Source organism: Manduca sexta, chromosome 7, assembly GCF_014839805.1.
Source record: "Manduca sexta isolate Smith_Timp_Sample1 chromosome 7, JHU_Msex_v1.0, whole genome shotgun sequence".
In the NCBI taxonomy this organism is placed as follows: domain Eukaryota; kingdom Metazoa; phylum Arthropoda; class Insecta; order Lepidoptera; family Sphingidae; genus Manduca; species Manduca sexta.
This window is the reverse complement of record NC_051121.1, coordinates 3,944,837-3,971,791: the sequence shown is the minus strand read 5'-3', so window position 1 is coordinate 3,971,791 and position 26,955 is coordinate 3,944,837. Positions and strand designations below refer to the sequence as shown.

The 26,955-nt window shown below is 34.9% G+C and overlaps 2 protein-coding genes across 5 annotated transcripts; both read left to right on the top strand.

Annotated features, from left to right (window-relative positions):
- Window positions 1-623: 623 nt before the first annotated feature.
- On the top strand, window positions 624-5,104 carry LOC115447736. The gene is made up of 6 exons (XM_037436339.1): window positions 624-722; window positions 1,362-1,410; window positions 1,521-3,389; window positions 4,039-4,167; window positions 4,529-4,713; window positions 4,992-5,104. Exons 1-6 carry the CDS (start codon window positions 699-701, stop codon window positions 5,025-5,027), a joined length of 2,292 nt encoding a protein of 763 aa, XP_037292236.1. The 5' UTR covers window positions 624-698; the 3' UTR covers window positions 5,028-5,104.
- Window positions 5,105-5,701: 597 nt separating this feature from the next.
- LOC115447731 (kielin/chordin-like protein) lies at window positions 5,702-13,284 on the top strand. 4 transcript variants are annotated; one of them, XM_037447533.1, is made up of 14 exons: window positions 5,704-6,151; window positions 7,093-7,153; window positions 7,725-7,826; window positions 8,349-8,387; window positions 9,006-9,116; window positions 9,414-9,425; window positions 10,295-10,345; window positions 10,912-10,968; window positions 11,127-11,270; window positions 11,790-11,915; window positions 12,052-12,072; window positions 12,177-12,290; window positions 12,825-12,830; window positions 13,080-13,284. In XM_037447533.1, exons 1-14 carry the CDS (start codon window positions 6,122-6,124, stop codon window positions 13,280-13,282), a joined length of 1,077 nt encoding a protein of 358 aa, XP_037303430.1. In that variant the 5' UTR covers window positions 5,704-6,121; the 3' UTR covers window positions 13,283-13,284. The 4 variants fall into 4 exon arrangements, with proteins under 4 accessions (XP_037303433.1, XP_037303430.1, XP_037303431.1 ...); XM_037447536.1 differs by lacking the exon at window positions 7,093-7,153 and having other exon boundaries at window positions 5,702-6,151; XM_037447534.1 differs by lacking the exon at window positions 10,912-10,968.
- The last annotated feature ends 13,671 nt before the right edge of the window (window positions 13,285-26,955 follow it).

The window sequence follows — 26,955 nt, the reverse complement described above, 5'->3', positions numbered from 1 at the left end:
ATCGAATCGAACTCATGTTATTCGTGGATTAGTGTTCCGACCCAGCTTCGTTGGTTTAGATGCTTTGTACCACGATTTATCAAACTTTTTCTGTCATATTGATCTTTTCTGAGAGATTATTTCGAAATGTGAGGTATTTATGCGAAAACAGTTACTTGATGACTTAAAAATAAATAATAAAACAGTATTTTTTCTTTACAAATATAACGAGAAATTGTTGTTTCATATGGAAACTATAGCGTTTTATTAGTCGAAATTAATGCGGACACCTCGCACTGGCCATCAGGTGTTAATTTAATTATTTCTATAAATTAATTTTGCAATAAGTTTTCCTCATTATGCCGCGGATCAAATTCGGTTGATTATTGTTTCAATATAATAAAGCCTTTCGACAAATTACGCGTCATTATTATTTTCATATGTAAAATAAATTGATTCGTGTTGTTTTACTGTTTCGGCGTAAATAAGTGCCAATTTGCCAAACCAGATACGTTGAAAATTGAACTAAATTCGTTATGTTTTACGATTGAATTTCGATTGCATGGTCTATTATAATAATGTATGTAATAACTACATACACGTAGTTATTTTGTGGAATTTAACAATAATTGATTATTGAAACATGACTTAATTTATATAAAGGGAGGTTTGGTTCAAAGTAATGGAAAGGCGACACGGCGGCCACGGACACTGGTAAAATGATCATATTTTGTTCTTTTCTTGTGAGTATTTAATTTATTCTTTGGTTTTTACATTATGAATAAATATTTATTGATTATTATAATAAAAGTAGGGATATTATCGCGATTATTCATATTATTATTTTATATCAGCCAAACAAAACAAAATATAGTGACGCGCGTAAAATAACAAATAGCTGATGTGAAACACTGACGCTCTACTATGTCTGCAGTCGCTGAACATTCTGAAAGAGGCTCCACTATCTCATAATAATTTATTAATTATATTTGAATTTTTTCACTATTTTCAACTTACCTGTAATACACCTACCATGATTATCTCTGCACCTAAGGTTGACTGGTAGAGAATGTCTACGACATTACGTCCGCCTATATACATTGGTTATAAAGTGCTAAATAAATATATATATTTATTAATTAAAGTTGTTTGGTCTAGATTTTATTAAGAAGAGTTTTTGTTTCGGCTCTCGGGTCGAGAAATGGAAAATGAAGTGTTTTCCAATTAAAAAAACGCAGAGTAATTGCTTAGGATTAGAACTTTACTTGACACGGAGCTCACTTCCACCATAATATCCTAAAATAAAAACTTATGGGAGAATTATTTTCTGAAGTATATTTATAACTGAATTATAATAAATATACCACATTTTTTTGTTCCAGATATTATGTTGTTCACTTGTTCAATCTTGGGAAATCAAGCCCCAAAGAGGTAAGATAATTTTATGGATTCTATTTTTAAAGCAAAAAATCACTCAAATTCAAATGTTTTTGCACTATCATTTATATTTGTTGATAATTTATAATTTATCTATATCACAGATGTCATATCTCCCGACGGACATAATAAGTTAAGAAAAGATGCAAATCCTGAAGACGTTGATAATTCTCCTGAAATAGTTACAGTGGAGAGAATTATAAAATCCTCTGTATATCCACATCGTAGAGATGATGGGGGAAAATCTTCGCCGGTATTTTCGCATGTTGGGCCTGGAAACACGAATACAACAATAAGATTGAAATTCTTTAAATCAGATCAGGCAGGTAATCCTTTAGATTATGATCTCACAGAAGATGTTAAGTCAAATAAACATCACTCACATACAGAAGAAATGTCACAGAAAATTATATTATACAATCAAACTAAAACGCAAGACGAAGAATCTAAAACATCTTCGAAGCATTTGTTGCAACAGTTACATAACTTCAATTGGCCAGTAAACGACGAAAACGAAACTGATCTCAAAGATGGTAAAGTAGAAAAGGCAGTACTAGTTAATTTGAAAGGTGTAATGCCAGATGTTACAAAAAAACAAACAAAGAAAGAAGAAGTTGTCAATCAAAAAGAAAAGGGAGGTAGATCAAAAGAAAATTTAGACGAGGAACAAGCGATATTAGAGAAGATTAGAGAATATTTAGAAACGCGTGATCAAACAACAACTACTGAAACACCAGCCGATAAGCGGTACAGGATATCAGAACCTCAAATGGAGTTATTGAAATTGTTGTACAAACTCGTACAAAGTAAACAAATAACGTACGACTTTATACACAGACTGATATATCTATTCCATACGCATGGCTACCAAAACCAACTTCTTCAAGTTCTATTTGACTTTATCATTAAACAACTGCAATCGCAAGGAAATTCGGAAGATCAGCAAAAGACATTAAATAATCTAATGGAACTCTGGAATGTACTTCATCGGCTACAAGGCAAGCCTCAGGGTGATTTAGATAAAAGTAAAGAAATTAAGCCGGATAAGCCATCTTCTGAAGATCCAAAAATTTTAAAATTATTGCTACTTCTTGATGCAATCAAAGAGTCAATTAAAAATGGTAATGATGTTTTACGCTCAAATTATTTAAACGAATTGAGATCATTATATAACAGCTTTGACAATAAGAATGATTTAATGAAAATTATCCATAATCATTTGATAAAACAACAAGACAAGAATAAACCGCGTTCTGGGGAAAAAATACCATTAGAAATTCCTGGACGTGAAACAAAACCAGAAGATATAAATGAAGTTATACAATATCTTTTTAAACACAAGGGTTTAGATAATAACAAGAAAGTTTTAGTAGATCATGAGAAAAAGAAACCAAGTTTAGATAAGATTGTAGAAGAAAAGCCGGATAAATCGCCACGTGATGAGCCGTGGAACGCTCTTGTTGAACTTTTATCTAAAAATAAAAAATCATCTCCCAAAAATCCTCACGACCTTCTAATTATGCAAAAGATTATCGAAGAAGTAGAAGACGATGACCGTGTACCGGAAAAACAAGCAGTAGATCCCAAAAAACGTATGAAAATCAAGAAAAAGAAGAAGAAACCTTCTAGGTCAGATAAAAAAGAAAGTACTGAAAGAATGTACCAAATGCTCCTAGAATTACTCCAAAGCAATGAAATTCGAAACAAGGAGGAATTAAAAGTTCAGATTATTGAGATGCTACGGAAAATTCAATTGCAGAAGGACGATGGCGATGATGAAAGGGGTCAAGATGATCAAGGCGATTTAGTTGCCATCTTTGATCTTATAAATAAACAAAAAAATAAACCTGAAGACACTACAGCGTGCGTAATTGGCACAAGTTGGACGATTGATTGCCAAAGTTGTATTTGTGTGGCGGGAGGCGTACCAGTTTGCAAGAGGATCCCAGAATGTGTTATAGGGCCAAAGCTTGGTAAGACTATTATCATATTTTTGTATAATTTCTTTTTTTGTAATTTCCATTGCTCACAAAAAGCACTACTAAAAAAATGATGGTTACATAGTACGATGAATGTTTTGGGCCTCGGGAAACCTAATTCATCGTAGGGAACCAAACAGTTAGCTGCCACAGCGCGATGGTTTTCTAATAGACAGTGGCATTATCTTAGTCGATTCGGCACTTTCATTCTGAAAGCTAATAGGTCCGTAGCTTAGCTCTAATTATTTAGTTGTAGCTAGGCTCTAATAATATTTTTGAACTATTTAATTATTATATGAATAACCGAACTGAAGCGGCGATAGCCTAGTTGGGAGGGAAATGGAATGCCGAATTTTTCCGCTGGTTAAAACCCAAGGGTACGCACTTTTAAAGTTATGTGTGTATTCTTTGTGAATTATTGCTTGCTTTTACAATGAAGAAAAACATCGTTAGGAAACCGGCATGCCTTAGATTTTCGTTCATTTTCCATACGAATTTCGAATATATGAAATACCAACCCACACTAGACCACCTTAGTAGACTAAGGCCTAACCTTCTCAGTAGTAAAGGCCCGTGTCCAGCTGTGGGACAATATATAATACAGGGCTGATTTTATTATTTATATCTTAAATCTACTTTACAGACAAGCCAATGCAATGCAAACCACACTCGAATTTCAAATTGGATTCTTGTAACACATGTAAATGCAATAGTGTTGGCATACCGATATGTACTTTAATGGAGTGTGACGAGGCTGTTCCTAGAGATTCTGGTATGATGATTTTGTTCTTTTATGAACCTTATGACTAAGTTTTGAGTAAGATGCCTTGATTTTTAAGTCTTACACTTGATAATGAAGTTGTTGAAATAGCTTTAGAATCTTATTCAAATAAATAGAAAGTAAATACATAATTAAGTTTAAGTAACATACGACTTCCTATACTGTAAGAGCTTGGCAAAAGCAGTTATTTTTGTAGGAACTACATTTAATTAATTTACCTGTAGGTAAATAAATATCATCTTATTTCTAAAATAATCTCTCCTCAACGCTGCCTCGCCATGGATGTGTTATGATGATGTAAATGAATAAGAATGATAATAACCAATCCGATTATCATTTTTAAATTTCGTAGGAAGCAAGAAATTCATGCCCGAACAAGAAGCTCTAAGGGCCATCCTCTGTCCCCCTGAGAGGAAGACCCCAGTCTGCGCTCCCCGGACCAGCTGGCGAGGTGACTGCTATGATTGCGTTTGCGATGAGGACGGTCAGAGACGTTGCAATTTCACCAAAAATTGCAAGTTTGTCTCACTCAGAAAGGTATCCTAAATATAGTGTTTATTGTTTGCTCCTAAATGATTCTTGGTGATGGTTGCGTTTGATATTGATAGTTTTTTTATTTTTTTATTCAAATGATCATAAAGCTTTGAAGGACTCTTAAATTTTCAAAATAGAGAAACAAATAAATTTATATTGATACCTATGTGGTGTCTATGTATTCTGTCTCATTTGCTAGTGGCTGCTTAATATTCTGTTTATCAAAGTAGGTCACATAGGTCTAGGTAGTGCCCTGGAGTAATTCTGTATTTGTATTACAGGGTAAAGTAGCACCTGCCAGCCAAATATCTTCGTAAACAATATAAGGAGTGAATACCAATTATACGCCGATATGTTAAGAACATTAAAATGAAATTATATTATTTGTATTTAATGTTTTTTTATTTGTCCGCTATTGAAACACTTAATTTGCAAACCTATTGATATTAAACCATTTTTCGAATTTTATCGTTTTTTTTTATATTATAATTTTCTTAATGTTTCCAAGACTTTGTAGCCGTCATGGAGGGACCTATTTTGACCATTAAGGCTGAAACGAAATCTAGACCGACTAGTAGTACCACTGCAGTCGTACCGTAATACAATTACATCACCAAGGCAGTGAACTAATACTAATAAATAATATTTTTGTTATTAGTATTTATTTGATTGTTTTCGCTAGATCAATCATAAAATACAGTTTGCAGAAAGATGGTGATGTGTACTTACATTGTATATTATATATTTAGCTGGTGGTAGGATATATTTTATATCCAGAAAGAAAAAAAATCGCAAGGATAGCGACCACAGTATATAAAACCCGCCATAGTGACACACGTAAGTGTGTCGCGTTTTGGGATCAGTCTGTGTGTATCCGGTTCTAACAGGCCGGCATACTTGTGTTGACTGTCGAGTGGTAATCATCTCTCGTCAGTCGACATTCTATTAGACCCCACTCCACTTACTATTAGGTGCAGAGGGATAACTGTGGCCGTATAAAAAAAAATACAACGTAAATGCAAGAATTTCAATTATTATTTTTTGTCCACCGTAGTATTCCTAAAGGTTAATTAATAATAGCTTTTCCATGATAGCGTATTGCCACACACGGATTAGTTCGTACGAATTATTAGAGTTTGCTGTGTCTTAAAATATTGTTCGACATCCACAGAAAATAAGTCAAGACTTTGTAAAAAAATGAGATCTGTTTGCATTCTTTACACGCGTCATGAGATTACTTACAAAATTACATAAATAATTTCGCTTTTGTTCTGCTACAAGGCTTTTAATTTAAAATAAACGCATACAATGTTTGAAATTAGTTTCTAATTTGTTCGTTTCGTGTTAAATTAGTTCCACGGTTTAGTTACTGTAAGTTTTATAATTGAAATGCTCCGTGGAATTGGTTAAGATGTGTGAATTGGTAATGGTTATTATATTGGTAAGTGAATTTTATTTTTAAATATACTTTGAAGAAAATTATATGTCGTTGAAAAAGAAAATTATATCCTAATATATTATTTTCTTTTTTATTTCGCTTGTAAACATTGTTAATATATGATTATTAATCAATAAAATTGAATTAAATAACGTTTTGTTTTACATGACGTATGACCATGCATGTCATGATGTTGATTGCATGTTTTTGACGTAAAAATGTTGAATGAGACCGTAAATTAAATGTAAATGCAGACAAAATATCTTGGCATCAGCTAGTAGCAAAAGAACAAAAATAACTGGAATCGAAATATTATGTAGAACGTGATAGCAACAGGATTTGCTGCCGAGTGCAGTCGCCTTGCACAAATACGTTTAATATATAAAATATGTTTTTAGCTAAAAATATTGCAATTTGTTCAACGAAGTTTTTGATGTTTTTTTGTTTTATTTTCTCTGGCGCTTATATTGGAAATTTGTGAGGTGTGCTATATTTTTATTTTACACTATTTTTCAAGTTACAGCTTAAAGTAGTGCTTATATTCTTCATTCCAAGAGATTACAATACCCGTATATAATCTAGTAAGGGCTAGTTATATTTCAATCATCAGATAACGTTTTGAAAGAATAATTTCGACATTTGACAGGTTTTTTGAATAAGGAATGTCAAAGTAAACTAATGCAAATATTTTTTTTACGTTTAAAAAATTTGCCTACAACTATATAATTCACCATTTTTTTCAATGAACGTTCTTAATGAACGTTGAACCAAGAATGGACCAATCAATATTTTTTTTGACATGCTTACAAATGAGTTATTATGATTAGTTTATTTTTGGAATTGTATTAAGGTTTCAGATTGTTTATTGAAAAGAAAATACAGTCGAATTGAGAACTTTTTCTTTTTTGAAGTCGGTTAAAACCAGTAGTTAATAAACATTTTAGGCGACGGCTGTTGCTGCATTTTATGACGAGACAGCAGATTATTGGTACGAGAATGGAGATGGTAAGTTTAGCTTCTTAAGAACGGCGAATAGGTAACCTAATGGTAAGTGATCATCGGCAGCAACGATAGTCTACTTGGTTGTTGAACGGACTGCGGAGACGAATGTCCGAAGGTTCAAAACCCAAGGACACACCCAAAATTATGTGTATTCTTTGTAAATTATAGCTTGCTTTAACGGTGAAGGAAAACATCGCGAGGAAATCTGCATACCTGTGAAATTCTCTATAGGAATTTTGAGGGTGTGTGAAGTCTACCAATCCGCACTAGGCGAACGTGGTGGACTAAGGCCTAATCCCTCTCTGGAGTAGAAGAGGCTCGTGCCCAGCAGCGGGATAGTATATAATAGAGAGCTGATATTAATTATTTTATTATAAGGGATCATTACAATGTTAGGGAAACGGCATTTATACATTTAAGCCAATATTATAAAAGGAAGGGAGAGATGGATTCAAAACACTAAACATTCCATCCTTCATCTTCAAATAATTATAATTATAGTACGAAGTAGGGGATTTGTTAAGAAATCAAGTATTCTATTACCCCTGATACTCTATTTTTCCTTTTTTCAAAGGCATAGTGGTGGATAACACCGAAGCTCTCCGGAATGATCTCTTCAACCACACCAATATACTTAGAGAAGGTTTATATAGACAGCTTCCTCAGGCTATAAAATGTAAGTTACTTATGTAGAATACGTTTAATTGTTTTTATAATACAAATAATGTTTTGAGCCTCGGTGGCGTAGTTGAATTGCGTGAGGTCCCGGTTTCGAATCCTGGTTTTCTGGTCAGTATAAGCTCGGAGTTTGGAAGTTGAGCCTGATGTGATGGCAGAAGGTTTGCCTCTTATCGCATTATGGGATAGAATTAATATGCGAATAGTGGGTGTCCTGGTAGCACCGCTGCCTACCACTTCAGAGATAAAGGATGTGTATTTAGTGATAAATATTTCAGAATATTAGCTTAAATTTGGTGTTAGTTTTCATAATTATTGTCATTCTATGTATTATTATTAGTGATATTTGAGATTTTTTGCTCAATATCAGCCCGGAGTCTGGAATTTGTGCCCTATATGGCGAAAGGCTCGCCCCCTATAACATCATGGGACGGAACGCACTTCGGTTTCGCCTCTGCAACCAGGGCTTCGGGGATAAATGCGTGATGTTTTGTACGTCTATATATTATGAATTTTTTAGATCTGGAGATGGTGAGAGACGACTTACGGCCAGCTGAAGGTAATACTATTTTGGCATTTCTCTTGAAAACCAAAAAGAATTACAGTTGATTTTTTTCATTGATTGTCTGATACCCTTTAATCCCTTCTTTATCAGACGAATGATTTTAGTATAATTATAATAATTCTCTATAAATATGTCAGAATTAAACAAGGCTATGGTCCGAAGGAACTTATGTTACGATTAAAAACTGATCATTATTGTAAAACAATACGACACGTTCGAATGCTCTTATCCGAATCTTTCCGTGTGAATGCTCGCACTAAAAACGTAACCCAAAATGTTTGTTTAGCAATTTGACAAGATAAATCATTAGTTTATTTTAAATTATTAATTCAAGTCAATTTGGTCATCTTTAAGGGAGGCCTATTTCACCCGTGGAGTTCCTGTGTCTAATAATGTTTATGATGATGGTTTTATGTATTAGTAGCTATTGCTTGCAGCTCCTCTCGCGTAATAATTTTTTCCGGGATGAATAGTAGCCTTTAGCATACAGGAGTAAAATAGCTTCGTATTAGTGAAAAAAAAAATTGGTTTAGTAGTTTGAGATTAGCGCCTTTAAACAAACTCTTCAGCTATATATTAATATAGATGATGATTTCATAAATATTATTCCAGCGTCGTTTTGCGCTGCAAAGGGCATCATGAATTTTGGATGTACTCAGTGTGTGTGCATGGGTGGACAGCTGTTTCTTTGCACATCGACGGTATGTCCTCCGAAGAATCAAAGTGAGTATTTCTTTATATGAACTCTATAATAATCTTGGAGAGGTTAGAATGGTTGAAAGGCAATATAAAGCATGCGTTGTACTTAAATTTACATGCTTCACGTTATCTGACGAAATGATGCTGAAGTAATTCTGTCTATAATAATACTAATTTTAAATTATCTAAAACTTAATAAAAAAATTTTAGTTGATATTGACAGAGTTGTAAAAATGATACAGCAAATTGGAATTGGAAATTGGAATAAATATAATATATTTTGTAGACAAATAAACAATTTCATTATATTTATTTTTGCAGCTCGTCGTAATGGTAAGAAATTTGGTTTTCAGTCTTAACTTAATAGAATTGATATTTCATCAGATGAAATTATGCGAGAGATAAAATAAAACAAACAAAATAAACATACAATCATTTTAGAACTTTTAGTTTATTGATAAAGTATGTTAATTGTTTCGAGTTCTAATTTATTTTATGGATAACTTTTACCTAACGATTGGATCTTTTACCAATTATAATATTTATTTTATGTGAATTAGATATTTATGCTACGTTATTTTATTGTTATGAATAAACGATATGTCGATTTATCAAATTGAATTTTAAAGGCCGAAATATCCATGATTATTAATTATTTTTATATTTTTCTTTCAACTGCGAGAACTAATCACTAACTAGACGTGAATTTAAATTCTTTACTTGCCAATACTTGTTTAGTTACCCAGATTAAAGGTGAAACAAAATGTATGAAAATGGACCTTGAGGTATCGCCTTAACCTATATTTTTGCTTATCTATTTTATAAGTATACAAATTTCGCAGACTTGGCAAGTGGCCACATATCGCTGCCTCATTATTACAAGGACTTATGTTAATTTATACTTATGAAGAAAAAACATTTAAAATTTGCATATTACTAAAAATTTTAAATGACAGTAATTCATGATTCCTCCTTTATTTATCAGTTGGAATTATTGGATCTTTTACTGAAAAAGATATCGAATTATATGACATATAATTCAATTTGCACAAAATATATAACGTAGGACCTTGTTATCCAGCGATTCTAAATTTTCTACTATACGTATATAACAGATTCTACGAAAACGCAAACAAAACACGAACAATTTAACAACGATTATCGACCTAAACAAATATATAATATGTTTATCGTTTCCCTAGAACATCTCAGATTCATTAGCTATCGTGATCGGATTCGCATTACACGGCAAAGTAAGTGGACGAAATTATTAAAACTTCAACACCTATATGCAATCGATTCACAGCTATTCAAAAAGATATATGAGTACATGAAAATGGCACAAGTTATCGGTAATATGCCGGTTCACTGTGAGAACCTTATAAAGTTAAAAAATAGTTTAACAAAAGCGTAACAACTGTATTATGTTATTAATACTGCGTTTTTAATTGTTATGTACACTATTGTTTGTTTGTTTGAACACGCTAGTCTCAGGAAGTATTGGTTCAAATTGAAAAATTCTTTTATTGTTGGATAGATTTATCGAGGAAACTATCGGTTTAAAAAATCAAACTATGACCTATATATAATAAGCCGAGCATCAATTTCGATGTTGCAAAATCTGGGATTTTTTTTGAGATCTTTCGTTGTTAATTTCATCCCGAAACTTTCACGCGGGCGAACCGGGAGCAAAGCTAGTGATATTGTATTTTAAAAAAGAATTTTATTTGAGTCGATAGTTTCAATTATTGTATTTGATATTGAATAGATCGGCTCCGCAAATTATAAGGAAGGATTTTAAGCTCAATTAAAATTTCAGGACTTCGAAGCCTTTTTGACAAAGGTCCCGGAGATAGGAAGTGGTGGTCGCTTCCTTGTATGTATGAAACTTATATTGTGAGATTTAATTACCTAACGGCGTTGACGCTGAACTGAACTAACTAAGATGTGCTCTACGTAAATGTACTTAAAGTCGCGACTGCCTTAACACGAGAACCATATTTAAAGATCATTTGAAGGATATATTAATTACAGTACAACAACCGTTGTCAACTCCCGCGCCGTATAAACCGAAGTGCAGGGAAGGCCAACGGGTGCCCGCTGACGATCCGTGCAACGAATGTATCTGTTTAAATGGCAAGTTTTCGTGCACGAAGAGGGATTGTGACGTTACGCATGGTAAGCTCTTTATATTATCACATTTTCTCCCTTCAGGGGTAGGTAGAGATATTATTCACATTTACCTGTAAGGCCGACTGAAAGGAAAGATCTTATTGCCAAAACTGACATGACGCTGTTGATCTTGATTGGGTCTCACGGATCCTAAAATCAGCTATCATTTCTCGTTCAGATTGATCTATGTGTTTACAAGCTTTAATCGGTGTACCTTTATGATTTTACTAAAACTTGAAATGACCGCCCTGAACAACATTCCGAATCTTTTTATATTCCGTGACAAAGTGACTGCACCTGATGGTAAGCAGTATACCGTCCAGATAGATTATTGAATGGCAACAAACGGTTATCTTATGCCATTTAACACAATCATAACGGTCTACTTAGGTGCTTCTTCATGTTCCGGGGGAAAGACCTAGGATTGTAGGAAGGAGGGAACACGCGTGTCAGCAATCTATTCCAAAGCCTGATGATGTTTATAGTAATTAAACTATATTACTTAGTAAATAAGGTTTATTTCAGTGCAGTTCTTCAATTGCAAAGTGGGCACGTGGTACAACCCGCGAGGCGAAGCCGACTGCCGCTACTGTTACTGCTTGGACCCGTATTTTTCATTCTGTTTTATGTATTTATGTTTATCGCACGAGAGTAAGTTGGTTATCTTTTTTTATGAGTTCTTGCTATAGTTATGTTTGCTAATATTATTTTGAAAGTTAATAATGTTCATATTGAGAAATCTGGGTGGGAACTATATTGTTTTAAAGTTATTGGATTTTCTTTCTAGCTACGGTATATCCAAAACCTGGTGAGTTAATAGAAGTAATTTTCACACAAATTGCAGGTCTTCACTGGCCACGAGGCCTCTCTCCTTCTACAATACCATAGCATTATAGGATAATTTATTTACAGAACCAAGATGCAAGGGCAATCAAGAGTTCACGCTGGGAACAAGCAGCAACTGCAAAGGTTGTACATGTAAGAATAACAAATGGGAATGCTGGGAAAAGTCAGTAGCATGTCCAAGTACGTACTTACACTCGCTTTATTACCGAATAGGCAAAGACATAACTACTGCTCCCTCTTTTTCCTTTTATGTGATAGGAGAAGAGTCTATCTCCACATCGCGCACAAATTTCGGAGCTCGGGCTGATGCTGGGTAGAAAATACTGATTCGGGGATCAAAGCTTTGTCTTCAACACGATTGTCGTTCAGCAACACAACTACGCTATCTAGGCTGTCAAATATACATTTTAATCCGGATACGGTAAAATTGGACGCCCATCTACAAGGTGGATAGATGACCTGGTCAAAGTTGTAGGAACTCGGTGGATACAAGCCACTTCAAAGGGGTTGGTTTAGTAGGAAGTCTATGTTCTGCAGTCCTTTCAAATGCTAAAGATGATGATAATGACGGTAAAGTGATTTCGCTGGTCTTGATGTCAGTTATAACGTTGACCTAATCAATAAATGATTTCAGAAATAATATAAATGTAGTTTTGGAGATAATACGAATGATATAAAAATTTAACTTCACTAAAAATATTGTGTCTTTTTCAGATTATGGTACGTATATCCAGCAGTAATGGTGAATCAATTCTTAAGTGGTATTATATGTAGCAATTATTTTAGTAATACGTTTTGACACCGTAAGGTCATTTTCTTCATTGTAACAAATTTTGTCTAAATTATGACTGTTTTGGCAACTCTTATGGCCTTTACCGTAACTGGTACTTACATTTTTCAATTTAGAAACTGGCTGTTACTACTGTATTGACCAAGAGCTAATTTAAATAAATGTTTTCTAATTTGCAGATGACCTCAAATGCGATGTTCCAGACATCTTTGAGAACGGAAATGGCTTCTGTAGCTCTTGCTTCTGTGGTGAAGAAGAAAATATTTGCGCTACCGACGTCTTCTGCGCTAATAAATTAGCCAAAAAATATAGTAAAATAGACATGGAAAGAACACGTATTGATATTATGCCTTATAATGAAGGAATAAAAGTTGAAATCTGAAACATGCTATTTGGTAAATACGAGTTAGTTAAGCTTCTCATTGAAGTCACTGTTGAAAATATTTCCATCAGTTTTATCGGTCACTAAATGAAGAGTCGCTCACCCAATGATAACTGACATATAAGTAGACCACACAATAATAACACCCAGCTTTGAATTACAAAGCAATGTCTGATGTTCCTTACCCTGTGATATAAGATGTTAAGTCTTATGAGACTGGTAAGCTAGATTTTATGATGTCTAATAATAAGACACACACACTGGCTGTGTTTGGGAAATCGACCAGACTTTCATCAATTTGATGTCCAATATAAAATGCCTGAAGCGATAAGCGACTCAATAGGAGTAATAATTAAATATTCTCATGTACCTTGACGGATCATAAGCGTAACTATGTTCGTCCTCGTGATGAATAAAGCATTTTTCTTTTATCATGGGCTCTTGAATATAAGTTATATGCAACTTAATGATCATGTTTACTGTAGTCGCTGTTTCGTTGAATATAAAACACCCAACGCCCACCCTCACGCAATTATTATTCATCTTTTATATAAAATAGTTCTCAACAAAGTTCTGACCTTAAATATTTTCCACCTCAATTTACAACTCATGCTAGCCCACTGGAGCTGATAAATGGACGTTAAATTATCCAACATTTTCACTAAGACCATTCCAGCTATAAATTACGTGCAATACTTTAGAATAAAGTGGCCATACAGTACGCTGGACGGTCTATTATGTAGCGGGGCGATGCCAAAAACTCCCTTGACAGCGCATGATAGGGTAACGTGCTGGGAATATTTGGGTTAGAATTAAAAGTCATTGCTCTAGCATTATATATAGACTGTGAATCGTAAGGTTTTAGGTTTAATCCAGGTAATGTGTCAATTTAATATGAATTTTTGATTCAGTTCGATCAGAATTTATGACCTGTTGCATATACGTACTTATTACACATCTGTCAGGAGAGATAAGCGGTCACATATGGGGTATTTCTGCTTACTTTTAGGGATATGGAGTGTGAGTTTGCCACAACAAATGTTGTAGCCATTTTACTGTTATCTGTAACGTCGTCTACTATACACAGAAGACTAGGTATGTTATTAATTTAAATTGATCTATCATAACTTCAAGTTGAATGACGCCATAACAAAGATTGCGCCAAATTTTGGGCGCCATCTGTAATTTGGTAGGTTATAGTATCTAAATTTGGTCTCCCTTTCTTTGTCTCCCAACTCAATAAACAACACTGCTTATATTCCACTGTAATACAAATATAAAATTTGCTATTTATCGATAAAACGGCAGACAAACAATTCATTTGAAAGTGTTCCATAAAACGTTAATGCTCGCACGTAAACGACATAGATAATATATTAAGAGTCGGCATCGGAATGCCTGTAGTCGAATGGTGGCTGATATCAAATATTTGTTAGATGCTCAGACATGGTACGCTATGACGCAAGATTTGAGAGGATATTACCATCTATTTAACGTTGGTCCGGAAAATAGAGATCTAGGTTTACAAGTGCACCTTCCTGTGGCTGATAATAATATTTATTTAACTGAATATGAATATTAAATCACAAGTCTAATCTTACCTGTAAATAAGCATACTCCAAAACTAAGAATTATAGTATGGAAACTGTGCATGTCATCCTGAGATATTCAATGTTATTTATAATCCTTATTAATTATAATGTCCTTCAAAAGATAATAGCTGTACAAGCATTAATATATTTTTGTGTGTCAACTTAGATGTAGTTGATGAGTAGATGAGAGATGTGAGTTGACAAAAACTACGCTAGGTTTGATTTTTGACAGTTGCTTTTACTAAATTGAATAGTTTAGCAATCTGTGTTGTGTGTTTGGATTTTGCGTCTTAATATAATATTATATGTGTCAACACACAATATACGCAAGAGCTTCAAAACCAATTTTCACAGATTCGGTAAAAAAAATTGACAATAACACCTCGTACATTTAAATTTTCTAGAACTTTCTGAATACATTTCGGGAATGATAAATAAAAATTGCTAGTGTAAATAGAGGATCCTCGTTGTACTGTCTGCAGCGCTCAGAATATGTAAAACAACCTAGTTTCGCGGCGGTTTAAATGTTTCAGTTTGCTTCGGCCCGCGGCGAATTTCACTTATGTATTTTTACAAAATACGACGGTATTTTACGTGAGCAGAATTGAGACAAATGAGTCTGATATTCCAGATGAAAAACAAATATAAACCCTAAAAATAATGGTGACGATTTCGGGTTTTATGGGTTAATGTTCTCCAATTTTACTCTTAATATAAAGGACCTCTAAATGCAGGTAGATATTAAGCCTCCGGACCCGTTAGGCAAATAGTCTGCGGTTGTCGGTCAGCCACCTGCCTCTGAGCTACAAATTGGATGCACACCCGCAAATACTTACGCTCCTAGTGCTCGCTGCAAATCGGGCGGTGACTGAATGAGTCGACAAGAGAAGCCATGCAAATGGCATGCAATATGTATACACTTTTGATCGCTCTTTGGAAATATAATTGGAGACAGTCAGTCGCAAACTATGCCTTATGGGGTCGTAGATTAGATCTATCCTATTATATGACTTTCCATTATTAATGGCCAGGTTTACAAACTATGAAAATAATTGTACTAGCCAGAGTAAATGCCATAACATAAACGTTGCTAAAGTAAAAGCCACAAGAGGTGCCGCAACACTAACGTAATAACTTAGGCAAGAAGTTACTTTGACTGTTACTGCCAATGAAGAAACTGACTGTAAATGCCTTACTTTTATCATAAATGAAACAATACACTAAATTAAAGTAAATTCAGTTGTAAACTTATGTATAAATTGTAAATATTCTTGCATAAAGAAAATGATTTTGCCTTTGTAACTGTAATTCTATATAGAAATTATGTTTGTACGTCCCTTCGTTAGGCATCAAAGGGAGCGAAATGATTTGTTTGATCCTGTAATATGAAAAAATATGTACAATCTTTTGTTGGATTTTTATACAATGTATGTTGTCCCGTCTTTATGTATGTTGCGGTGTTACTTTATATCTGCCCCTGTCGGAAATATGATTTTGAAACTTAAAAAAAAGGGATTTACGTTTTTTTTAAAGTAAAGTTTATTGAGAATATTCGACATTCAGAAAATTCCTTGATCATAATTGAAAATGCTACAGAAAAGGAACAAACCAATATACTGCTATAAAAACTACAAGACCAAATACTATAAAACGGAACATAAACATTGATCGTCTAGAGAAGTAAAATAAAACTGCATTAAGGAATGAAATAGAAGTTTACACCGATGAAATATAAATGATTGGTTCTCGAACAGTTTGCAGACTTATTCCGTTTGAAATTGTCTAAACAGAAGTCTGTATAACTAACAAGGACAGGACACGACTTGGATATTTGGAGGTGGAACTTAAATTAACTGGTGGTAGGATTCTCGTATGTGAGAGACCGCGTGGGTAGGTACCACCGCAATGTCTATATCTGTGCGAAGTGTGTGTAGTCACTGTTGTGTTTCGGTTTGAAGCACATTGTAGCCAATGTAACTATGGACATAATATGACTTAACATCTCAAGTCTCAGGATGGCGAGCGCAGTGAAATAACTAACAATACTTTGTAATTCAAGTTGTTGGATGGTGTTTTTACTGTTTATGGGCGGTCGTATCGTTTACCATTATGCGAACGGCAAGCTCGTTTCGTCATTAAAAGCCATGAAAAGGTATGAAAAGTCGTGGAAGGTAATATTGGTGAAGTCTTATGATTCTCTTAAAGACTAATGTAGTAGACTGGTTGACCAAATGGTAGCCCACAGGATAAGTTCCTCTGGATTTAGGGCCGTATTAACAGATGCGAATCAGTTTCATTAATATTCGGCGACGGTATTCAAAAGGGTTCTTATGTATGCATTGCCCTCAGACATGATCAGGCAATGTAACTGACCAATCAATATATTTTTAATATGTAACAAACATAACCTTGTTTTTAACAAGCTAAAATTCAAGCCGCGTTCCGCAATATTTTTTAATTTCACCCGCTTTCTGTTTTTCAAAAATTCCCTCTGCACCTCAAAGTGCATTTTTATCAGATACTCAAACAGCCCGGAAGTGCTCGTGCTCTGAGTGAAGAACTTTTTATTTTCGGAGATCCTTCACGCAATTAGCGAGGTATTTCGCTTGATTTTCCTTTCAGAATCTTTGAAATTTTATGATGAAATGTTGGAAGAGCTTAGGATAGATTTCATCATTGATATAAATGTTAATGATTTTAAGTTAGTTAAGTAGTTGTAATAAGGTTGAACATTAGCTTGATGATACGTGTGATGTGTTATACTTCAAATACGGTAGTCTTGTTGCTATTTACAAGCCACTGTAGCCTTTGGTATGAAGCAAAGGGCTTCTTTAGTTACTATAATAAAAAACATCTAATATCAACAATGTTTTTTTGCGTGTATAATAACAAAATACGTGTCATGCTACCACTACTGCGGGGTCAGTGGGACGGTTAAGTTGTTTTCACCAATCTTACAGCCCAATGTAGACACTTGAGAGTATAGCTTCATCCAAACGAGCATTAGATGTAGTTCCTTAACCTATATGCATCCTACACCGGTATACTAACCAAAACCCGCAGTGGTCTTCGGCGCATACGGAACAGCCTCGGAGTATCTTGGTGCACTATGATAGCTGAACCATCCCTGCGCAATACGGCATTGCGACACTTCTCTAAACAATGAGACCAAGATGCCCCCAAAGCCAAAAAGATTTTAATATCAACCTTACAAGATATTAAACATACTAATTAAAGAATTACCTGACCAAACTCCATCGAAACAAACCGTTTTACATAAACCCGGCACGGAACCCCACGTTCAACAGATCGCAGTTTAGCATATAGTTAAGTGCTCCGGTATTTGCTCACTTTGTCTTGTTAGAGATGGTTCGTAGTGAATTATTAATAGGTTACATTTCCGCTCGGAATTATTCAGTGGAACTAGCGTCACGCGCCGGTGTTTCGTCAATCAACTGGTTTAACGTAAACTATGACGGAACTGATATTTGGAGTTTAATCAGTCTTACTTATAAAAAATTCACAAAGCTTTGCTTAGTTAAAACGAATTTACTCGATCAGCTGTGAGGCAAAACCCACCATCTTGCTCTTTATAAGGTTTAAACTAGGAAACCGGTGATGTTATTGATAGCTATTTAAGCAATTCTTAACCACCTCTTAACGCTAAAACAAGTTTATAAGTAAGACTGAATATGTTTGGGATGTTGAAATAAAACAACAGTATGAAGAAAAGGCCCTCGTATAGACCATAATTTTGTTAGAGGTTTTTCATTGTAATTTGTAATTTATATTAATTTTTTTGAGTATGAAATAATAATAGTTATAGATGAACTAAAGAAATATAAAATATAAAACAAAAGAATGAAATGATTCCACAATGGGTATCACTAAGGGCGATCTCTTCTAGATAACTTTTAGATGGACTGAAACAGATGTAAAATATAGATGATAAAGAATGCCAAGTAGTTTAGAAATGATTGCGAAGCTACAGACTTACGCATCCTAAATATATGTCCCACTTAAAGACTTTCAACAATATAGATAGGAAAGAAATTGTGCTCCAAAAGTAATTACCAATTGGTAATAAGTCGTTGGTCTTATTTGAAATGTTCATGTCCTATCAAGATGTCACAGCCTCCTCAGATATTAATGCAAAAATAACATTTACAGAAAATATGCTAACATGCGCATTAAAAACGTGCTATCATAATTTTTAAAAATATGAAGTTTTAAATTGGTATTTTGCTATTTCATTGTATATGGAGTAACCATTGCATGAACGCAAATTTTTTGTATGACAATCTTTTCAATGTCCTCTTTAAGAACTTTTTGGTCTCATATGACCTGAGTAATGTATGTACCTGTAAGCGCCATAAATAGCAACACCAACTAGTCAATAACAAAGCACTGCACACCATAGCTCCCCAAACCAACTAACCTATTTTTCAAAAGACCTATATAAAAATCGGGCTGGCTACACTAAAAAGAATTCGCCGTAATTTTTGAAATGGACATAATTAACTACTGAGAAACCAAAGCGGGTCAGTAAGTTGAAAGCTTGGCCGCTGCCCAATTGGACGAATCAATGAGCAACGACCTGCAAATTATTGCATCAGAAAGAAGCCGATTAAGTAACCTCATAAACTATATGCTGCTTTTTATTTGTATATTATGAATCATTTTGGAAGTGAATACACTAAGATTTCCTTTAGTAGTTGTGTTATTACTATAAATAATATCATCTGTATGTTCTATTCTTTTCTACTGGGCACGGGTCTTTTAGTACTCGAAGGATTTAGGACTTAGTCCATTCCACTGATCTACTGTGACTTTGTAGAACAACTTCGAAATTCTGGCGAAAATTATTCGGATTTAGGCTTCTTCGTGATGTTCCTCTCACGTAACCTCTCATTTAAGTAAGTCATTGGCAGATAACCGTATGACATATGTAAACGCGAAAGATTCTGAAGATGTTGAGAAGCAAACGCTGAAACGATTGTACGGATTAGTTTTCGGATTATATCACTGTGTTTTGTATGTTGGCAATGCCATGAAGTCTGCAGTCTTCGAAACACCAGGAAAATTAGAACACATAAAACCGTGATAAAATCTGAAAACTAGTATTATTTGGATGTCTAACATTCGCGTAAAAATATTAAATGATATTGTCAACACCAAGAGACCACGTACAATCGATAAAGCATCATAATAACTCCGACTGTGGGGGTGGTTTTGCTCAGCATCCTTTAATATAGAGACTCAACTACACATTACCCAACCTTGTTATAATAAAGTGTAAATATATTCCAACACAAGTTCATAAATTTTAAAATTCATGATATTGTATGTTTCGTTGGAAGGCATTACCATTTCGCAAAGACTTCTCTGCGACGGATATTTTTAATAAAAAAACTATTCGAACCGAATCTCGGTTTAAAAGCGAAGAAACATCTTCCATCCATTATGAAGTACTAAGACGTTGGCGTCTTTAAAAGCCAGGACGAGCGGCTTTTTTTATTATTTTTCTCTTCAAACCACTAATTTACATAACAGAATATCTTTAAGATTCAGTTGACAAAGTACATGTATATTTGGCACAGAAAATTATTTTTAAAGGAAAAATGTTATTTAGTTCATAAAGTTTGGTTGTTTGTTAGCTAAAAAAATGTACTGGTAGCCAAACGGTTAGTTTAACCTTTTATAATTAGGTAAAACAATTCATAAAATAATTGCTACAGTTTACTGCGCAAAATAAAATTCTCAACAAAGAACATTTCATGTCTAAATAATACATTAAATTGCCGCATAAAAGGAAAGGAATGCCGCAAACGAGTGCCCACTAGGGGCGTACGTGTAATATTTAAGTTTGAAAAATCTCAAGCCTACAAAATAACTGCACCGAGCTCTCCTTGAAACGAAATAAAATGAATGTTTAATTCTTGGTCGAATGCACTGCAACACAAGTATTACTGTTTTAATCTGATATCCAAGTCTGTTTGTGTGTTGAAAATGGGTGAACTTTATTTTTGGCAGCGAAAAAATCTGGATTTTTCCAATTACTTTATGCTGCATGCAAATGTAAGCGGCTGTTAGGCTCCGAGTGAACTTTTTTAATACGCTGACTAGAAATAGCCGGGAAATTGGATGTAGGAGGCTTATGGAAATGCGATTTCGTTCAGAATCGATAAAGCGCCAATTACTATCTGCAGTATCTGAATTAGTTCATTTATTAATTATTCAGGATACCTTTTTTTTTTTTTTTTTTCGCGGAGAAAGTCCTTATTACTACCGCCCAGCCTTCGTGGGGGGCGACTGAGCGGTTATGCTGGGGTAACCGTGCCTTACGGCCCGGCGTTGAGCCGCCCGGATTTGATGACGACCTTCGGGCGACCGCCGGGCCGAGTCCCTAACCCGAGTACAATTAACCTATGCACGGCCTACCAGCTAAAACTCCGCGGTGGCCCTCTTCGGCGCATTAGGGACGGCTGCGGGCTTCCTCTGACGGAAGTGTCTAAGTATTCGTCCGCAGCCGCCCTGCGCGGTGCCGCCTGCGGCCCGTCTCCTATGGGGGCTCAGAAGCCCCACGCACCGAAGGACGCCCTCGGCGTCTACGGCAGCATGAGGCCAACTACACACTGCCGTCCATCCCGGGGTCAACCGAAAATGTGCAAGGATGCACAAAATGCACTAGGGCGGACAGCCCCCTGCTGCCCGCCGACGACCCCCTTCGTGGCCCCTATTAGTCGCCTCTTACGACAGGCAGGGGATACCGTGGTGGAATTCTTCAAACGAATTATTCAGGATACCTAAGGACTAATGCAGACCTTACAATAGGCGTATCATAGCAGTCTTGTATTATATACTTTCCTACTGCTGAGCACTGGCCTCCTCTACTACTGAGAAGGATTAGGCCTTAGTCTACCGCGCTGGCTTGCTGCAGTGCAGGTTGGCAGACTTCACATACTTTCGAAATTATAGAGAATTTTCAAATATGTAATACACGTAAGTTCGAAAAGTCAGCGGTGTGTGCTTTCTTTTCAAACCTGCTTTTGGCTTAGCAGACCGTTATAATACCAACAAGGCTATCACTGCTTAAAATTTTATATGAATTACAAAATATATTCCCAAAGGCAAACCCAGTAACAAAAGCTAGCAACAAAATGGCACCAGATGTAACAAATAAATATAAATTTTTGTTCAGCCGACTACACGACAGCAGGAAAACGCATTGCGGCTCTCACGGACTGTGCACCGCTATAAATGTTATGGAGAAGGCATTGTAATTCGCCGGTTGGTAGGTTTTATGTTTCTTTTAAATACCAGGTGATACATACCAGGACTTGGTAGTATAGTACGTAATAGGTAGTCTAAATAGGAACTAGATTTGGTCGCGGTCTAGCATGGGTTATCAAATTATTCCACCAGTCACACGACACTCAACTTTAATACTATTACTATTCAATTGACAATTGCTTCTACTAAATTGCTAATCAAGTTGATGACTTAATTCTTATTTCAACTATATTGTTTCAAGGTGATACGTGACATATTGTTAGTATTTATATGTTTATTTGAATGACGAAATTTCAAGTAACTGGACTAATGGTTAACGCCAGGTCTGCCTTTAAATTAATTACCGGATATCTGTCCGAATAGTGATCATCGTTCACGAGGTGTTAAAACCCGCCATAGTGGCCCACGTAACTAAATCGCATTCCGGGGTCAGCCTGTGTATGTCCGTTTCCAACAGGCCGTTTGTATTCACTTACTAGGGGTAATCATCTCTCGTCAGTCGACATTCTAATGGACCCCATTCTACTTACCATCTGTGCAGTAAGATCACTTTCTTGTGCCCGTAGAAAACAAAATATATAAAAGATCATGCCCCTGTTGCTTGGTGGTAGAAATAGAAGACACAAATGCGGATGAACTGTCGTACTCCAGAAAAATAACCCACCTATTTTATGCTGTATAAAGCCGTTTCAATATTTACAACACTCCTTTGTTTTTATTTTCGAGGCTCACCTGTACTGGAATTTACTAGCATTTTGAGTTCGGGACGATTGCAATTTTACAACTAGGATAGCCGGCCGTCGAGTCAGCGTATTCCCCGAAGCCCAGAGGGTTTGGAAAAGGCATTGCAGTCTCGTAAATATCGGAATTACTTTAGCCTTACCTACAGTATCAAATATGGACAAGCTAAAGTCGCAATGGAAGCCAACACTTCCTTGCGTCATGAATACTGGAGTCTTTTTTGACTCCTTTAGGCGAAAACACGAGACATTGTGTGTGGCAATACATTGCTTTGTCACCAATGCAATTTTTTGTTCTGAGTTATACTTTTTGGTTGATTATTATGTCTTAGACAAACATGCAAACGACAAGTGATTTCCAACAGTCTCAGGAACAACTGCTTTAAATAAATATATGTATGAGCCAAGCCACAATTCTCCGTGAAGTTTCTCACTATTTAATACAGAAACAGCTATACAAATAAACATAAAGCAAAGAGAACACAGCCATGCGTCACAGAAGACAATCCTTCAACGGTTACTGCGCACTGGTGTTATAAATCACCGCTGATGAAAACTGGAATTAACCGCCCGTGCCGCGTGCGGTCTGACTTTTTTACACATTTTGTGGTTACAATTCTATAAAGAATCCACGTGGCAAGGATTTCTAAAGGTTAGTGTGTGAGCATTTTAGTTGTTGGCAATAATATTGTAATGTTCATTCTATTTATTTTAAAGTTTTTTTGCAGTTTTGCACATATATTCTTTAATAAAAAACATGCATATTTTAATTATTTATAAACTACTTCGGTGGCGTGGTTATATTGTACGAGGTATGACACCAAACATACAATTTTCAATAAAGGAAAATACAATGCCATGTTATCTATCTCAAAATAAGTAGCAAATACTCCCCAATTAACTAATAGTGCCTTTAACAACTTGTAAAATTCACTAACTAACCAAAAATGTTAACCGGCAGAGGTGTTAAGCGATACGGTTTTTGAATTTTAATCCGACCAGCGCAAACAGTTAAAACTAATCTAGCAGAAGCCCGCATTGCATGTAGCGTGTTTTTCGTGAAACGGCTTCCGTGTAATATGCCACGGCTGCGCCGCGCCGGTGCGTTGTGGCGGACCGACGCGTTCGGAATTCAAAATTTTGTTTTTATGAAGATTTGTTATATTTTTAATGGCTGCCAGAATACAACTAACAAAGTTTCATTATGATTTAGGAATGGTTAATTATTTGGATTGACTGAGAAAGGTTATGAGCGTGTAGTGACTATTGTTTTGGTTATTTTTGCTCGCGGAATTCGATATGTGACATAATAAAACTTGTGTTAATTTTTGGGTTTAAGTGTAGATCAAACAAAATATCAAAGTCGGTTCAGTATATTATTGGAAAGAAATATACTGATTTACTCTCACTTTTAATGTAATGGGAAGTGGCTAAATGCACACAATAAGAAGAATACCTACACCCGAAACGTAGAATCTACCAAGCATCTTCGTTGTGATTCGGCAACGAAACGTACTCGAGTGGGCGAAGTTTATAAGTTTAATAAAAGTGGTGCGCAATGGGCACAGGTGGTTAAACTGATTTACTATACAGGGTCAATACATCGCACACTTGAATATGACACCTACTGCGTTCAATTTATGAAACATCTTTAAATGGTCGAGTGCTGTAATGGCATCTATGTTAATTTTTTTGTCTCTTTCTTATAATGATAGATGTAATATGATTGCGGTTTGTTGTTTTAATTTTCTCCCGACGTTTCGAAGACTGCAGCTTTGATGGTCTCGGAGCGAACTAGAGTCAAAGTTATAATATCTACCTACATTTTACAGTTATATTTTTTTTACCTGTTGACGACTGTTAACAAAATTAATCAACAACGTGGAAATTCTGTCAAAAATTTAAAAGATCCACAAAACTTATAAATAACGGAAATTACAATCCAGAGAAAACTAACGGAAATAGATCGCGTGCCGTCGGTATACCGATTCGGTTAGTTAGCGAGAGTGGTGACTGATATCAAAACGACATGCATATTCAAATTTAAATTGCACTCGCATAAATATGGAGCTGCGAAGAAATCCTAATTGTACTTTCAGCATTTAATTTTATTATTCCTTTAGATGTCTTAGCTCCTCAATTCAAACGTCATATGTTGATAATATTGTTACGGTTGCTTTGTAGGGTTGAAATATTTATAGCTTCGAATACTAATGATCCTGTGAGTGTTGTATTTCTGTCTATAGTTATTGCCGATTAATATAGACATTTATGACAAAGTCATAATCATTATTATGCACCGGAAGGAATAAATCACTAGACAAGCCTTAACCCTAACTAAAAATATCAAGATTACAGAGAGGTTTTAAACTTTCCACACTTTATATAAAACTTTATATGTGCTCGCAGCTTCGTCTGCGAAAAAATCTTCCCGCTATAAACTATTGTATATATTATTAAATTAGCGATTTTGATTTCCCATAATACTAGCAAAACTTAGTGTATAGATCACGGTAATGAAGGGCCTAATTTGTAATTAGTAAATAAATAAATAAGAACCGAAAACGCTAGCGCCATCTATTTGAAAGTCAGACAAAATATGTACATTGTTTCTTATGGGAACAAATTATCGGCATAATTAGCCTATCTGATAAATCAAAATATGGTCTACCCATGTACCGAAATTCATACAAATCGGTGAAGTCGTTTCCGAGTTTAATTCTAACAAACATACAAACATGCAAAAACAAACATTCTTACAAACTTTCGTATTTATAATATTAGATAATAAGATTACTTATAATAGAGCTATACTTACTTTTAGGTTCATCGTCGTGTAAAATCTGATCCAATTCCTAAGTTGCTTTCAAAGGCCGTTTCCGGTTTAAATTGAAATGGTTAAAGCTGTAATGCCTCGAGGAGGTCAGCTTCATTAATAAACGATATTGCATTTAATATTGCCGTTGCACTTCTTGGGATTCATTACACGTAAATCTTTGAAAATGATTATCTACTTTATGGTCAGAACTACGTTTATTCCTTAATGCTCGACTTTATTAGCTATAACATAAGGTTTATGAGTTGGTGTTTAGAGGTTTGCTGAGCTTATGTCGCCTTTAATGAGGTAAGAGGTGACCAAGTTGCCCAATCGGCAAGGATTCGTATCGAGCACAAACTCCAATATGGTCCGTTTACCAAATTGTTTTTTGAGTGGTATTAACGATTTTAAAATCATCATCCCTACTTTAAAATGTCCGTAGTTATGTAATTGAATGAAATATAATTTAGTAAGAATTATTTTTATAAACTTTGACAAGTAAAAGTTTATTCGCTTACGTGATAAAAAAATAGGCTATATTTATAATTAATACTTTCCTCTAAATCCGATTGATAACCCAAATAAACTATCATTCGAATATATGTAATCGTAGTACAAAAACAAATTAAAACTACATTTAAAAATGGCAAATTAAATTCCATACTTATAACTGAGATATGATTTAGTACAAGACAGCGGGACTTGCCAAATCCACTTTAACTGAGAGCACTTAGTACTAATTTTTTCTCGCAGGCTGCGGGAAAGAGACTAATCGTCCAGCTTTAGTTGGAATACAGATTAATGTTCCAACGTAATTTTAGTTTTTATTAAGGTACCGTATTTTTAAATCCTTTTGCTTTATGTTTTGAACACGTGAGGTTTTTGTTGGATGACGTGAGGTTTTTATACAATTATCTATCCTACTATCTTACTAATATTATTAATGCGAAAGTTTGTGAGGATGGATGTATGTATGTTTGTTCCTCTTTCACGAAAAACCTACTGAACGGATTTGAATGAAACTTTACAGTAATATTGGTTATACATCAAAATAATACATAGGCTATAATCTATAATAATTTTGTGTAATTTGGTCATAATATACTGATACATATTCAGTAAGTCGGAAAAAAATATCCCGGAAAACGTCTCGCGGGCGAAGCCACGAGCATAAGCTAGTACGTTATAAAAGTAAGTTTATGAAAACTGTATGGATTTGAATGAATACTT